This window comes from Eleutherodactylus coqui, chromosome 2 (genome assembly GCF_035609145.1).
Source record: "Eleutherodactylus coqui strain aEleCoq1 chromosome 2, aEleCoq1.hap1, whole genome shotgun sequence".
NCBI classification, from domain to species: Eukaryota; Metazoa; Chordata; class Amphibia; order Anura; family Eleutherodactylidae; genus Eleutherodactylus; species Eleutherodactylus coqui.
In genome coordinates, this window is record NC_089838.1 from 103,745,181 (window position 1) to 103,762,595 (window position 17,415).

Consider the following 17,415-nt stretch of genomic DNA (forward strand, 5'->3'; position numbering starts at 1 on the left):
CGACCAACTAAACCAAGGACGGGCTGGAAGAGCGAGAAAAAAAGTTGCTGTTTTGGAGCAGCTTGTCCATCTGATTCAGAGCGGAGAACCCGCTATATGTACGATACTCAAACCCAGTTTCCTTGAAAATAAGACCTACCCCAAAATAAGCCCTAACATGATTTTTCAGGATTTTTGAGGATGCTTGAAATAGATGCCCTTCTCCAAAAATACAACCAAGTTACAGTTCATAAAAAGTAAATTTAGTGTTCAGGCAACCATACATGTAAAAAAGTTAAAGCTTTCGGGGCAAAAATTAATATAAGACCCTGTCTTGTTTTGGGGGAAACCGGATATCAGCCATTGGTAGACATTGAAAAGTCCTAGATTCTCCATTTAAAAGCCCTACCTACTGGAGAATGGAATGTGACAACAACAAAATACCTTCAGAGTCTAGTTTTCGGAAGGAGAGGGGTGGGAAGAGAATTTTTTCCCAATCCTCTTGCCATTTGGTGAGAGGTAGCATTTGCTAAACTAAGCTCAACCATTACTCCACTTGGATAGTTTTTGAAATGGGTTATAAGGGATATACCCGGAGGAAACTCACACAAAAGAGCAAATTTACTTTATGGTGACATTATACTTTATTGGATATGAAGCAAAACAAAGTGCTACAATGTAATGGTGCTATTCACCGAGCACCGTGCTGCATCTCCAATAAGTATTTTGGAGTAATCATGCAGCATTCATGAATAAGCCATTCCTACTGGTAATTTCATACACTGGGTTATAGATATCACAAGGTACTGACTAATTAAAACGTCAGGTTTTTAACATTTAAGATATCATGACCCTTTACCACCGTTACAACAGACCCTACATTTCAGCTACTTCAACTCTAAGTATGACCAGAAACTGGTACATGTAAAAGCAATAAAGTGATGCAGAAGTAGATTTCCTTCCGGGTATAGAAACATCCAAAGAAGACCCTCATGAGTCCACCCACGGCCATGTATCGTGTTTCCCCGAAAAATAAAACCCTCTCTTATATTAATTTTTGCCTCTAAAGAGGCACAGGGTCTTATTTTCGAGGGCGTCTTCTACTGACCATGCAGTCGCCGTTTAGGTCCCACCGGCAGGCTTCCATGTAGTCCTCAATGCCCAAGGAGCATGTCTTGCTGGTGACAGTGCTTGAATACCCCGCCTCCAGCAAGCGATTGCTCCGAATGGTTCAGGAGTACCACCTTAGCCAATCAAAGCCATGCTTGATGAACCAATCACAACCATTCAATAAATAAATGACCCCCCTCCCCAATTAAAACAAAAACTAAAAGAAAAAACAAAAAACACCGTGTAACAGCATAAAGCTTGTGATGTGTCACTGGAGAATGGTCTACTTACATTCACAGTTGAGGTTGGGTAAGCTTATGTTCAAGCTCACGTCTATTTTACCCCCACTCTCTTTATCGGGGTCATCTACGTACAACTCATTAACACTGAAAGAGAAAGCATATCAAGATGTCACTGCATGCGAAATTAGTGAAATGATTTTATGCAAAAGTTCTTAAGGCCCATTTACATGGGATGAAGGTCGGTCAAACGATGCCCGACACCCATCCTGTGTTTCTTCACTTCTGTGCTGCTGCACGGGAGCTAGCTCGCTCACAGAGTGGCCAGCAGGGGGTCAGGGAGGCTGCAGAAGATTTTTCCTCTTGCTCTCCCCTGCCCCTCTCCATTCACTTAATAAAGCGGCTGCTCAGTACTGAACGGCCACTATTTACACTGAACGATGAGCATGGAGGCAGGAGAAGTCTATGGGGCCCTTTTGCATTTTTTTTCTTTTCACATGTGAAAACACACAAAAGGATGACCAAATATGCAATAAATACAGTTTCATCCTGTAAAAAAGCCACGTATTTCACGGACCAAAACTGCATCTGCCGTGTGAATGAGCCCTTATGTGAGGACTAGAGATGAGCGAGCATACTCACTAAGGGCTATTGCTCGATCGAGCTTTGCCCTTAGCGAGTACCTGCCCGCTCGGAAGCAAAGATTCGGCTGCCGGCGGCGGGGGAGAGCAGGGAGGAACAGACGGGAGATCTCCCTCTCTGCCCCCCACTCCCCCTTGCTCATGGCCGCAACTCACCTGTCACCAGCGCCGGCAGCCGAACCTTTTCGTCCCAGCGGGGAGATACTCGATCAAGTAATTGTCCTTAGCGAGTATGCTTGCTCATCTCTAGCGAGGACCCTCTCCTCTGTGATGGGACACTGCAGTAGGCACTGCTCATGCTCCAAATGCATTTTGAAGAAAGCGGACATGTTTTTCTAACCCTGGTCAATCTGTTTAAGGCCTCCATAACACGGCACGATGAACCCCACAATAACAATTACAATCAACACTGCAGAACAATTACAATGGACTTCAACATTCACAAAAATTTCCGCTTTCTTTTCAGGTCATCGATCATATATTTAAACAATGCATCAAGTGTCCTTTCATGCTTGAACAATAGCATGGTAATTTATAGATAAAATATCTCCACGCCGCTAATTAGTAAAGCAACGATGTATTTCACAATCAGCCTATGTGCAGGAAATCTACTCTGCTAATCTTATTTGGCAGACCTGCATGTAAAACTGATGGACGGAGTTAATAAAACAATTATGTAACACCCCAGCATGCTGGATAAATATTCAACGCCGTTTTGGAACAGAATTACTTTGGGTGGGTTAAATGGGTGCGTTCCAATCATTACTCACAAGGTGATTAAGAGAAATCAAGAAACTGGGTCAGAAAGGAAACGCCGGTGAAACATATTGAGAATGATGCATACGTAATACAACAGAGAGCTTATGGACAGAAACACAATCTGAAGCTGGTCTGACGGGCGATAGTACAGTGACAGGTATGAAAACCACAGAGCAGTTTTATGGTGCTCGTCAGCAATGGGAATGGTCACAGACTATGTCGCCACCAGGTATCTAGCAAAGAAATAAGGAAAGCACAACTGACACCAGAATGACTCTTTACTCCAAAGAGCACAATGCCAATTAAGGAGTTTTCCCCACCGATTTTTGACGGCCTGTATCGGCTGGCTATGTATGAAGAGAGATCGAACGGCGATCTCCCTCCATACATTGCGGCTGCTTCTTACAGTCGACACACGGAGGCAAGCGCTCCCGATAAGACGCGCGGCTCATCGGGGCTGTTAACCCTTTAAATGCTGCTGTCAATTCTGACAGCGGCATTTAAATCCCCCGAATTGTGGCTGGGGGTGCCGTACGGCCCTCAGCGATGAGATCGCAGGGAGCAGTGCGGGTGTCATGGCAGCCAGGGGCCTTCTGAAAGGCCCCAGGGCTGTTATGGTAGAATGCCTATCAAAATGAAAAAAAGCTTGGTCCCTAAGGGGTTAAGAATACCAAGCAAGTTTTGAACAAGTAGAACCTGATCTACTGTACTTCCTGGCTGGAAAAATCCATGAGGGCATTGTGTTCTCACTACAGGATCTTCTTTGGGAACAAGGTCATCGCTACTAGCTCCTACGGTTCCGGCATCAGCTTGTACCCTTGTAGGCTTATAGTTTGGGGGGGGATGGATAAGAGTCTAAACTGTAACTTGCAGCAGTAGACCGGGTTCACACGAGCGTATGATTATGGCGTATTGTGGGTGTGATAAGCAGTAATTCGCAGACAGTTACATTGCCTTCCGCAGTTCCGCTCACATTTGCGTGTAGGAATTACGTAATACGCAGTCACAAAAAAGCACACAGTATGTCCTATTTTGTGGCGTATTACTTGCAAGAAAGCAGATTCTGCGCTCATAGAGAACAATCAACATTGTAAATAAGCAATTGCAGTGCGTACGGGCAGAGTGTATATGCACGGTTATGAGGCGACAGCACGGGAAATTTAAACAAGAAAAAGGAAAAAGGGTGGACTGCGCAAGACAGCGTGCGCGAGATACGGTGTCATGCATTATTTTTCAACGAGCACATTGTAACACTTAATTTTACCTGTGAAAGTTCTGAATTAAACATTTACTCTGCATATCACAGCTCATCGTTGTGGACCCCTCCAATAAAAAAAAAAAAAAAAAAAAAGAAGGTACTGTACAATGTGGACCCCTCCAATAAAAAAAAAAAGGTATTGGTACAATGTGGACCCCTCCAATAAAAAAGGTACTGTACAATGTGGACCCCTCCAATAAAAAAAGGGTATTGGTACAATGTGGACCCCTCCAATAAAAAGGTACTGTACAATGTGGACCCCTCCAATAAAAAAAAAAAAGGTATTGGTACAATGTGGACCCCTCCAATAAAAAAGGTACTGTACAATGTGGACCCCTCCAATAAAAAAAGGGTATTGGTACAATGTGGACCCCTCCAATAAAAAGGTACTGTACAATGTGGACCCCTCCAATAAAAAAAAAAGGGTATTGGTACAATGTGGACCCCTCCAATAAAAAAGGTACTGTACAATGTGGACCCCTCCAACAAAAAAAGGGTATTGGTACAATGTGGACCCCTCCAATAAAAAAGGTACTGTACAATGTAGACCCCTACAATAAAAAGGTATTGTACAATGTGGACCCCTCCAATAAAAAAAGGTACTGTACAATGTGGACAACCACTTTAAGTTGTTGAGGGACTTGACATTAAATCGCTCAATTTCTAGAGAGATCTGGACTCCTTCTACAAGAGTATTTCCGCAACAAATTAATATTGCAAAGTCAAAAATATTGCAAACCGATGGACTGCAATGGTTTAACTTACTTTAGTACTAAAACTCATCCAACATCTGCCCATTTGCTTGAGTTATGAAATACTATGGAAGACAGTGAATGCCTTAAACCAACAGGTGGTCTTTCTTTGGGTCTCATACTTCTGTAACTACATGAACACTGGCATCAATGAGTGGTACTATGCATGCCACACCTTCACAAAATGAACTGTGCCAATTCCACAAAATGCTTTACATAACCATTCATACATTTGGATAGTATTTATGCTGTCATAGCTTTATTTGGTTGTAAGCAAAGGTTGTAATTATCATGAAAACTAGGTTATCGTTAATAAGTACATTTAATTACAGAGAAGCTTAAGCTGGTAGAGAAACCACATGACACGAGCAAGACGTCAGTGGGTGAGCAAGATGTTGGTAGGAGTAGGGATCAGGACACTGCGGGACCAGATAATGATGGAGAAACCATGCACTGCAAGATCAGCTGTGGCAAGAATCAGGATGACTCCTAACATACCACAGTACCATCAATTACACATGACACCACTGAGCAAAAACTAAAGTCACACACCCAAAAACAAAGACCCCCCCTAAAATAAACAAAAACCACAGAACAAACTTTGCCGTCCTTCAGATCTCTCAAGGGAAGCCCCAATAATGCTGGGTTCACACGGGGGAGATTTGCTGTAGTTTTGCTGCCTTTTGTCCGTTGCGGTTTTGCCGCAGAAGAACTGCTTCTGCGGCAAAAACGCTTCAAAGGTTATTTTTGTCTTGCGGATTGTAGTGTGCATTGTAAGGGTTTTTTTCTGAAGCGCTTTTTTACTTTTGCAGCGTATTTTGGTGCAGATTGTGCTGCGTCCCTAGAGGTCTATGGACAAAAAAGCGCTGCGGAGAAGTCAAAAGGATTGACATGCTGCGTCTTGAGGAAAAAAAAAAAATGCACTGCAGCTGCATTTCCGCAGTGCGGAAAAAAAAATCCATCCTGTGAGAACAGCTTTTTGCTCAAACACATTTGCACTGCATTGCGTTGGAATTTCTGATGGCAGGTCAGTCTGCGTCAGTGAGCCTCCATTTTTGTCTTTTTTTGGCATGAAGATCACAGCTTATTACACTATTCTACACCGTAAAAATGTAAGTTTCATGCTGATAAAAATAAGATTCATCCAGGGCAGGGGGCCATCACAAATAATGTGCTTGATACAGATGTGAACACTTCATGGGGTAAAAGGACAACAACACTGAATTTTCAGTTCTGAGAACCACTCAAAAAAAAAAAAAAAAAAAAAAAGAAATCCCAAACACCCAAATCCTATGAAATATTTATATTATAAAAAGGGTTGATGACCTATCCTTAATAGGTGATCTGCGATAGTCCGCCGCTTGAGATCCCAAGGTACAGGGCTGTACACATTATCTCAGTCCCATTCACTTCAATGGGAATGTGCTGCTTGCAGGCCATGTCACTGGCCCGAGAAAAGGCCGCTCCACTCATCATAGCACTGAGGTCTCCTTGATCAGTGAAGATCCCACGTGGCAGACCCCTGCCAATCAACTATCGATGACCTAGCCTGAGGAAAAGTCATCACCAGTTTACTCCCAAGTAAGCCCCTTTAATAGGTCAAGAAATATACGTGCGCCGTTTATGCGTTGGAGCCTAAACAACCTGTTGCAGAAATTTACGGAAATTAAACATGGATCCATGTACAACTAATTGCACCAGCCCTCAAATGGTGGTTGTGACAAGTCGAAGTCTATGAAGTAACTACTAAGTTTAAAAGGGAACCCATCATCAACTATAAGCACCATATTCTAAGTTACGATGCTTCTAGTTTAGGCAATGAGCATCTTTTTACATTCACAAGGACCCTATACCTGTGGTGCCCCCCGGCAAAGTTTGTGCGCAGGCACTCCCATTCAGCTACATGGGGCTGTGTGCACAGGGTCTTCTGAAGAGTCATATTTGCTGTGAGTGCACTGACTTTTTCCTGGGGGAATTAACATATTGAATACTAAGACTGCATCCGCTTTTAGGACAGTCTGTGGACAATGCTCCACATTCTATGCAAAGTCTGGTCACACAAATTTACTTTGGAAGTCCCAGAAAAGGTTTTCATCCCTACAGAACGAAATGAATAGAAATTAGAGTTGAGCGAGCATACTCGCTAAGGGCAATTGCTCGGGCGAGCATTGCCCTTAGCGAGTACCTGCCCGCTCGAGAGAAAAGGTTCGGGTGCCGGCGCAGGGAGCGGTGAGTTGCGGCAGTCAGCAGGGGGAGAGGAATTGAGATCTCTCCTCCATTCCTCCCCGCTCTCCCCTGCAGCTCCCTGCCCGAACCTTTTCTCTCGGGCGGGCAGGTACTCGCTAAAGGCAATGCTCGCTCGAGCAACTGCCCTTAGCGAGTATGCTTGCTCTTCACTAATAGAAATGTAACTACTTTACTAAAGATTGAATTTTCAGTGCTGGAGCATTCCCTCCTTTTTCCATATACCATACAATAAGGCAATTGAAACTAGAAATAAATGCCGGCAATAGGAACGGCATTAGTAATGCACTGTGCACACAAAATAATCAGATACAGGATCCCCAATTAAAAGGAAAGACTTACATAAACAGATCTTTAATAGTTTCCCTGTTTTCTTCTTTGGAATGTACGGCCAAGGTATAATATAGGTCAAGTATCTGAAGCATGCGTCCTCATCTAAAGCTGCATGCCAATGTAATAACTGAAGAATGTATGAAGTGCTTCATAACTACCCTGATAAGATACAAGGAATCCTGGCTTTTCTTGCAGGAACTGAAGAACAAGTAAAACATTCCTAAGAGGTAGAGGTCATAGTTATCCTGGCCCAAGTCACAAGTAACCAAAAACTTTGACTGTCACGCAAATTACAGTGCTAGTACCAAAAGATACTGATGGAGGAGAGTAGTATGGCCCAAAAACTTGGATTCTATCCTAACTAGGCTGCGCCGACATGGGGTTACGACCCAATGAGAGGTCCATGAATTTCATGTGTGCTAATAGAGGGGACAAACTCTTTATATGTACACCAAAAAGCAATAATATTAAAACCATTGAGAGGTGAAGAGATTATGTCAATTATCTTGTGACAATGGCCCAAGGGGTGGGCTAGATTAGGAGGCAAGTCAACAGACCATTGTTAAAGAGGATATGTTTCAAGCAGGTAAAAAAGTGCAAGCATAAAGGATCTAAGTGACTTTGACAAGAGGCAATGTGATGGTAAAGTTCTGGGTTAGAGTAGCTCCAAAAACGGAGGGTCCTGTGGGGCGTTCTGGGCATGCGCAGCAGTTAGTGCGTACCAAAAGTAGTCCAAAAAAAAGTAACAAACTACAACAGAGTTATGGACACCCAAGGCTAAATTTAAGTGAGAGGGTAATGCTGAAAAAGCTAAAGAAGTTTTCCAAAATTGCAATATTAAATGACCAATCCTTAGGTGAAGTCATCAATATACTGATCCATTGTGGATTTGCTGCTCAGGACCCGGGCCATTAGCTATTTGGAGAGGCCATGGTGTTTGACCAATTTGCACTGCACAAACTTCACCCAGACTGCCCATGCTGACTTGTCTACTACCAGAAGTGCCTAAAACTGGCATGTGAGCATCAGAACTGGACCATCTAGCAATGGAGAAAGGTGGCCTGGTTTGATGAATCACTTCTTCTTTACATTGAGCCCCCTTACCACAGTATTTTTTATAACATTATTTATGTGAAATGAAGGACAATATAATATCTTCAAGAAACAAGTAAAACGTAATGAAACAACCGACAAGTAATCCATGGGCAAGGGCGCCACATAAATCTGAAGTAACAGTTGTGCTGCCGACAGATTATCAATAGGCTTCATGCACACAGCAAAGCCGGATTCTGCATGTGGAATCCTGCTGCTTTTCCAGCGATGACGCAGAATCCGCAACGCTTTGTGCTAAAAAGGTCATGCATGTAACAGTGGCCTGGCAAATGCCAACTGAGAAGGAAAAAAGGGGGGGGGGGGTGACTCTCGCAGAGCACAGTGCCTGAATAATTGGTGTGAGGCCATATGACCAAGACTCAAGGGCCATACTACAAAGAAAGAGGTAGTCTATTGTTAAGGGAAGACCAAGTCCATCCCCCACCCCGGAATATTTCAAATCTATATATCCATCTATATCACACACACAGATGGGATATACTGGACACAGTGCCTTACCTGGGCTCCGGAGATTGCTAATTGGACCTTAGAAGACTGGCAATATGTAGCATGGTGAAATGAGTCACAGTAGCAATTGCTTTGGGCTGATGATAGAGTTTGTGTGTAGCACAGACCCCATGAAGCCATGCGCCTCAGTTGCTAACAAGGCATTGTGCAGGCTGGTGGTTGTTCCATACTGGTGTGGGGTGTATTCTAATGGCATGGCTGGTGTCTGCCAAGTTTCACTGCTTGGTGACCATTTCAGCCCTTCATGGACTTCATGCACCCCCATAATGATTGTGTATTCCAGCAGGATAATGCACCGTACCATCGACTCGAGGAGCTTTCGGTAGAACTCCTACAAATGGTGTGACTTGCACGTTCACCTGGCATGAGCCCAACTGGGCATTTATGGGATGTGGTGGGGAGGTCCACTAGCAGCCGACATCCTACACATACCACAGATGTGGATGGCTATCCAGATGGCATGGCTCTATATCCCTCCAGACATTTTCCATCCACTTGTGGCATCTATGCCACGTTGAGCTGCTGCACTGGGCTAGAGGGGGTATTACACGATATTAATTCCTGTCCCATGACTATTGGCATGTCAATGTACACACAAACCAGACTGCATCTACTTGCATAGAAACTATGACACTGGGAGTTTTGGAGACACAGTTCCTGACACAAATACCTTGAGTATTAATGTGAACACAAAAGCAAAATGAAAGTAGATTTCTACAGGAGTAAGAAGACTAATGCTAAATAACCAGACTGGAATCCCCATTTAACACCCAGGAAGTGACAGGGCCGCCGAGTATGAACTGATGCTGCAGTGTTAGTAGGGCATGAAGATTAGCATATCTTTCGTGTTACTACATACGCTTCGGAGGATTGACAGCTCACACATTAGAAATGTAAGATTTTACGTGTTTATTTTAATAATATTTATGCATTCGTTTAGTTGCTATGAAACAATGCCAATTTAGATGCCCTGGGGATGATAACTAATCAACTACTCAAACTATCTCAAGATGACTTCAGCCTGTAACTGCTATGAATCAGTGAATATAGAAAGAGAGAAACAGGGAATAGGAATCCAGTGAGTAGGAAATGATCATCATCTGCGGGCATGCGGAATGACTCGGGCTCACGAGAGAAGATACATTGAAATACACACTAAGAAAACAAAAAAAAAACGACCCATATAGTTTAACTGTGTATGTGTATTAACATATAGGCTTATCTCCAAAATAAGCCTTTGACAGATTAAGACAAAATTGCCTCATCGTCAAGAACTGGATTCCTGGACAGTAACTCTGTTGGCCAGGTATATTCGAACTTCTACTAGTGGTCGTCCAGAGCATGGTAGCCTTCCGGAGAACATCTCGAGGTATACTAAGAACTCCACTATGGGACTTCTCGAAGTTTTACCCTTTCTCCAAGTTTGTGTTCACACAAAGTTTAAGCTTCCAGCATGGGTTCCATCCCAAATGGGATCAGGACAGAACCCCTGGATGAAAGCCATCTCTGCCATTCTACAAAGTTGCAAAGATTGAGACAAGTAGGTCTAATTCTGGCAGGTGTATGGCATTCTGCGCCGGAAGAAAAATTAGGTCATGTTCACATCCAAGTCCAGTGCTCCTTCCAGAGTCTGAGTTGTTGAATCTCGTACAAAGAGTACAGCAAAGTGTGCTTTTTCGTCAAGTAACGTAAACAGACCCAGTTATAATCAATGGGGTCCATACAGCACTGTTTGCTTCTTGATAAGACAGATTCGTTCAGCCTGGGGATTTCATCTTCCTGTTCCCATAACGAAGTAGGGAAACATAGTCCAACACTGATGCAAACATAGCCTAAGGTGGTCCACCACAAAGTGGAAGCCTGGCAAAACAGTGATCTATTTGCCCTTCTGGAACTGGTGGGCACAGAGACAACTTCTGTCCATCTTGATCCCGTTTTCAGGATGTGATGTGGAAGCGCACATGTGGTGCGAACAACTCTCATACCCCCCCCCCCCCCTTCCACTTTACTTCCCTCCATTTTAGAAAGCCTCCGATATGACTTATTACGCAGCCATATACAGTAGTTCTGGGACAATTACAACCTCCCAATACAAAAAAAAAGCAGCAACTTTATATTTCTGTAACTAGAGGATATTTCGATAATCTAATGAGAATGGTGGCAGCTGGCTGTTTCTAAAAAGGTCAGTCATTGAAATTAGGAGGATGACTCCTGTCAGAGGATGTAGCATTTAACATTCTCCCCATTTATGGGGGATTCATGGACTGACGGCTAATTCGTGGTCAGCAATAGGTGGCATTCAAGCACATTAAGTGCAGACTCACATGAGCGCAATTTAAATCGCATATTACACACAATACGCAGTGAATGGATCCAATGAAAAAACATTGATCTTCATTGATCCATTCTCATTTGCGTTTATACATTGCTTATAATACATGAGTTAGAAAAAAAAAAAAGAATGCAGCATGTTCTATCTTACCGTGTATTACGCACGATAGCACCCTATTGTTCTCTATGAGTGCATAATAAACACTGTGCGTATGCGATTACATTATGTATGTGCAGTGTTTGTATGCAACGTCGTTAAGCGACAGAGCGGGAAATTTATCAGGAAAAAAGGAAACCAGGAAGACATTGTGTTAGATATGCTGCCATGCGCAGCGAAAGGCCAGCTAATAGTATTTTACAGCTGCAGACCCCTGGCTTTCTTATCGTCAAAATGATCCTCCTACCTGGACAAAGATGGCCGCACTGCGCATTAGTATGTATTGGTAGGCTAAGACACTACATGATGGCATGACTGGCCAAAGGAGTGCCTTACACTACCCATGCATGTATGCATCAGGTAGTCAGAAAAGTGCTGTCTTTCATTGTCCAGGACAGGAGGGTTGCTTTAGGTTCAATATTAAAATATCTGTATTTAAAGAGCCAATGGTCTGGAGAGAGGGACGGGAGGTGAGACGAGCCAAAGTAGAGAGGATCTGCGAGTCTCCTGTAAATCTCCCTGTCCCAGGAAAGGGGTAACATGAATTTTTGTTCATACTATGCCCCCTTCACTCAGAGCATATTTATATAAATAAATTACTTGAAAGCGCTGTGGAATAATTTGGCGCCATACAAATAAGATTTTATTAAATTTTTTTTTTTTTTTTTTAAGAAAATGCTAAAATAATTTACTGATCGTCTCACTAACCCAAAACAGGAATAAAAATTAAAAAGTTGTATATAAAGTGGTCTCAAAATAATGGCAATAAAGACTACAATTTGTCCCACATAAAACAGGCCAGATTCAGCGGTTGGCTGAAAAATAAATTTTGTTCTAGTCCTGGAATGTTGCGCCACATAAAAAGTCTTTGTACAAAAAAAATAAAGTAAAAATGTCTACTCTATAATAGTTTATATTGTTTAAAAGTGGTAAAGCATAATAAAACCTCTATAAATGTGGCGTTGTCATAATCCTAATGACCCGCAGAATAAAAGTAAAACGATTATACCGCACTGAATGCCATAAACATGAATAGCAATAGCAAGTGGTAAAATAGCTTTTATTCTACAGCAAAAAAGGTTATTGAATACATAATATAAAAGAAGGATACTGCTCTCTCCTGGTTCTCCTCCTACCTCTCTGACCGCTCTTTCAGTGTTTCCTTTGCTGGTTCTATCTCTGCTCCACTTCCTCTCGCTGTCGGGGTACCCCAGGGCTCGGTCCTTGGTCCCCTTCTTTTCTCTATCTATACTGCCCCAATTGGACAAACCATCCACAGATTCGGCCTCCAATACCATCTCTATGCTGACGACACCCAACTATACACCTCCTTCTCGTGAGATCTCTGGACCATTCCTCCAAAATATCACCGACTGTCTGTCCGCTGTCTCTAACACTATGTCCTCCCTTTTTCTCAAACTAAACCTCTCTAAAACTGACCTCCTTGTCTTTCCACCTTCTAACCGACCTCCCCTCAACATCTCCATTCCAGTGTCTGGCACCATCATAACCCCCAGACGGCATGCCCGATGCCTTGGGGTCACACTGGACTCTGACCTCTCCTTTGCCCCCCCATATCCAATCTCTGGCCCAAACATGCCACATGCACCTCAGAAATATTGCTAAAATACGTCCGTTCCTAACCACGGACACGCTAAAGACGCTCGTGGTTGCGCTCATCCACTCCCGGCTTGACTACTGCAACTCGCTACTCATTGGCCTCCCCCGCACTAGACTCGCTCTGCTCCAATCCATACTAAATGCAGCAGCTAGACTCATTTTTCTATCCAGTCGTTATTCAGACGCCTCTGCATTATGCCAGTCGCTGCATTGGCTGCCCATTCACTGCAGAACTAAATTTAAACTCCTCTACCTCACTCACAAAGCTCTGCATGGCGCTGCGCCACCATACATCGCCTCCCTACTGTCAGTACACCACCCAGCGCGCTCACTCCGATCGGCTAACACACTCAGACTAAACACCCCTGTAATACGAACCTCTCATGCTCGCCTACAGGACTTCACTAGAGCAGCACCCATCCTCTGGAATGCTCTACCCCAAGGCATCCGGACAATTCCCGATGCACGAAATTTCAGACGTGCCTTAAAAACGCACCTCTTCAGGGAAGCATACCAAATCTCCTGACCTAGTCCCTCGCCCCTCCCTATGGTGCTCCACCCTGTTTGCCTTCTGATAAATGATCTGTACATAAAATTTCCTATTGCCTGTGTTCCCCACCCCTGCACCTCCTGTACCACCCCCAACCCATTTGTGTCTAACCCAATGTACCTTATATTGTAATTGTTGTATTGTTTTGCATTTATCCATGCCTGAAAGCGCTGCGGAATAAGTTGGCGCTATACAAATAAAGATTATTATTATTATTATTATTATTATTATTAACTAGAACTCATCACGCTAAATACAAGGTGCCATAATCATGACCGCTGGAACACAAAAGGGGATACGATTTACAGGCTGTTAAGGCTAAAATCAGTTATGTCACTAAGGTGTTAAAAATGCACATAAAAGGAGACAGAGTTCTGCGCCAAATGTATTTATATGAGACCATTCAAAATCTAGTTAAAAAAAAAAATTGGGGAGGGTTTTTCGAATTTTAATGTGACTGTTGGGGGTTTAAAACAAACAAAAGTGCGAGTGCTTAGATTTAAAGGGACTATAATCGCCAACATTTTTGTATTAAGTAAAACCAGACAGTGAAACATTTTTCCTAATCGGTTTTTATTTTCAGATTGTAGATTTCTTTATTCCGCTGCAGCCAAGCCAGAAAGGTAGCGGGAAATTAGAGAGGTAAACAAGCAGCTCCAGATTTGGTGCAGAAAGGAAGGAGGGATGTCGATTCCAGAAGAATAGGGATGACTTTGCTGTTGGCTACAGGTTCTACTATAGGGAGAGGCTGCATCTCAATGGATAGGGTGCAGCTGTGCTGGGGAAGAAGATGGCTAGAAGGTTGGAGGAGTGTTTAAACTAGGGATTGGGGGGGGGGAGGTAAAACGGCAACCAGAGAGATAGAGGCGGAAGATAGTGTGGACAGTGACCTGGGACTAAGTAGTAAAAATGGGTGAGGGGGCGGTGGGAGAGGTTAGTAGAGTTTGAACTGACAGAAGTTAGTAGAGATGCACTAAAAATAAATAACTAAAAACCTTAAAAATTGTGTGGTGACTAATGCTAGAAGTCTGACAGATAGGGTTGATGAACTGAAGTAATGACTGACGAAAGCTATAGTGGGAATAACAGAGACCTGGTTGGATGAAAGCTGCGACTGGGCAGTGAACTTACAAGATTATAGTTCGTTTAGAAGGGATCACATAAAACAGAAAGGGGTAGGGGTTTGTCTTTATGTCAGGTTCTGTTTAAAGCCAAACTATGTGAGGGAAATGAATAAGTGCAGTCTCTACGGGATGGGGGCCTGCTGCTGGTCAATGCTTTCTATGCCAGCATTTGTCTTTGAGGGCTCTATTGTGGTGTGTCGAGTGGCAAGCTGTAGGTGGATATAGACTCACATATGGGTGCTATGACTGGGCAGAGACAGAATTTACAGAGGGCAGGACAGAACTGGTGCTCAGTGCGTGTCTGCTCCGACTTTTGATGAAAAGCCGCTGCTGTGGAAGGTGGAAGCAAACGTCATTTTGCTATTCTGACAAAAATTAGAATCGTAAGACTTTGAGATGGTGAAGAAATGTAATCAATCATCTAGATCTGTTGAATGTGCAATTTTTTTTAACGGGGTATTCCCATTTGTACACAGCAGCTGGGTGTATGGAAATGGCCGAGTAGGGCTGTGTTAAGCAACTTCCATAGAAGTGAATGAGAAACAATGTTACGGAAACAGTGTAACTCATTGTGCTCCAGTGTTTGCGACTGCCTGTCATTTCTATTGGAGTTAAAGAAACTGTGTAAAGCAGCCTTTTCTGTACTTTCAGCAACCACATACAGAGAGGTATTGCCATCTCCTCAGAATAGGTCATCAATAGTGACCCCTGCCAATCAGCAGATTGAAGTAACAGCGGCGCTCACCCAAGTCGCTTTAGTCCATACCAGGCACAGCGCTGTACATTGTATAGTGGCTGTAGCTGGTATAGCAGCTCAATTGCATTCATTTGAATGAGACTGAGCTGCTCTCAGCGCACGTGACTTAAGAATGAGACCATAAAATCGTTTAGAAAGCAGCCCAACTTCTGAATCTTCTTCGTATGGCTTAAAAAAAAAAAAAAAAAAAAAAAAAAAAAAAGCATCCTTTATTGGGTCTTCCACATATTAAAAGTGCAACGTTTCGACCGTCGTAGCGGTCTTTGTCAAGAATAAGACATCATAGCCTGCTCAATCAGCTGATCGGCAGGGATCCAGAATAGCGACGATCAACTATTAATGATCTTTCCTGAGAATAGTTAAGTCCCGGGGAATGAAGTGCTTTAGGTATTGAAGAGGGAGGAATAACTGGAGAAGCATGCAGACTGGGAACGAGTGACGATGAAAGGACCTCCACCTAGTGAATTTTTCTGTAGGATGATACAGGATGGGAAGCAAAGCATTGTCCAGGAAACATTACAATGGTCTTGAGAATGTCTCAAGAGAAGCAGAGGAGTAGCTAGTAATAATTACCTTATATTAAGAAAGGCCTTCAGAAATTAGAAAGGTAGGTTTATCTGCATGTACTATCTTTATAAAGGTACACACACAAAAAAAGTAGTGCTGTATTGTTACATTACCAAGATAACCATTGCTTGGTTGGACAAAACGCAGAACAAGGATTGCTTGTGATTCACCACACATTGTTGGGATGTTTATTTAGGTTATAACCACAGGATTATTAATATGACACATAATTGCGTATGCAGACTTCATGAATGGCTATGTAATTAGTGTAGACACCTTTACGTCACTAATTTCCTCTTATACCGCTACTTGAGAAAGGCTATTTGTAGGCAAAATGTATTCTTATTAGGAGAGTATAATCTAAAGGCCCTTTTACACACAACGATTATCGCTCAAAATTAATTCAAAAGCCATCTTTTGAGCGATAATTGTTGTGTGTAAAGATGTCCATCTTTCACTTTTCTGCCGAACAAGGATATTATGTTCTGCATAAAATCCATCGTTTGCAGAAGAGCTGATAGCAGGAACTTCACGCTGTGTTCTACGCGGGGAGCGCTGATGACAAGGTCTCAGCTGTCAGCCCCACAGCAGAACAAAGGGAATGTACTCAGAGAACAGACCCCCTGCTGTTCTCTGAATATAGCTCCTGGCGGCTCACACGCATTAATAAGCTACTAATAGGCATTAGTACCAATTAGTAGTTTATGCAAAATGATCGCTCAAAAGCAATCTTTTGATTGATCTTTGTGCGTTAAAGAGCCTTAACCCTTTTACTCTTGGGAATTCTGCACCTTTCATCTGTTCAGCGAGCGCTATTCAGACATTTTTTTTGGGAGAAAATGTATGGGTGGGGTCTACCCAATTAATGTTAGGCAAACCACCTGATATTGTGATAATATAGCTTGGTTAGATCAGTATACTCCCTTAAAGAAGCACTCCAGCAATATACATCAAGCTGCTGGTATTATAGTTTTTTCTGTTGCATTCTTGTAGTTCCTAAATTCCTGTATCAGTTCTGCTCCGTTGGGTTACATGATTCCTCAGTGACCCCCTGTACATTACCATATCTCCCAGTATGACCCACTTCCTGAAATCCAGTAACGGCGGCGCAGCATGACTAGTGAGTGCTTGGTTACATCCGCATAAACCAGTAAAGCCAAGTGTGGGCTGTGGTGAATACTCACATCTCATTAGCAATAAATCCAGTCAACTCCGACAAGAACAGAAAGGCGATGAAGAAACAGCAGCAAATGGAAACTGCAAGAAAGAACATAGCAAGACTGTTACTGGAAGAGGCAAAACATACCGACTCTAAAGTCACCGTCATGTGAACAGGCGGGAGACAGTCAGCATGGATTTCACATACAAATCAAA

At 43.0% G+C, this 17,415-nt stretch overlaps 1 protein-coding gene across 1 annotated transcript in view; it reads right to left on the reverse strand.

Moving 5' to 3' along the window:
• ERGIC1 (endoplasmic reticulum-golgi intermediate compartment 1) overlaps positions 1 to 17,415 on the reverse strand; it is a 93,451-nt gene that overhangs the window by 39,610 nt on the left and 36,426 nt on the right. The window contains exons 3-4 of the mRNA XM_066591281.1: positions 17,226 to 17,298; positions 1,381 to 1,475 (exon numbers count right to left, since the gene is read on the reverse strand). Of these exons, the coding sequence (XP_066447378.1) occupies positions 1,381 to 1,475; positions 17,226 to 17,298 (168 nt within the window). The remainder of the gene's footprint in view (positions 1 to 1,380; positions 1,476 to 17,225; positions 17,299 to 17,415) is intronic.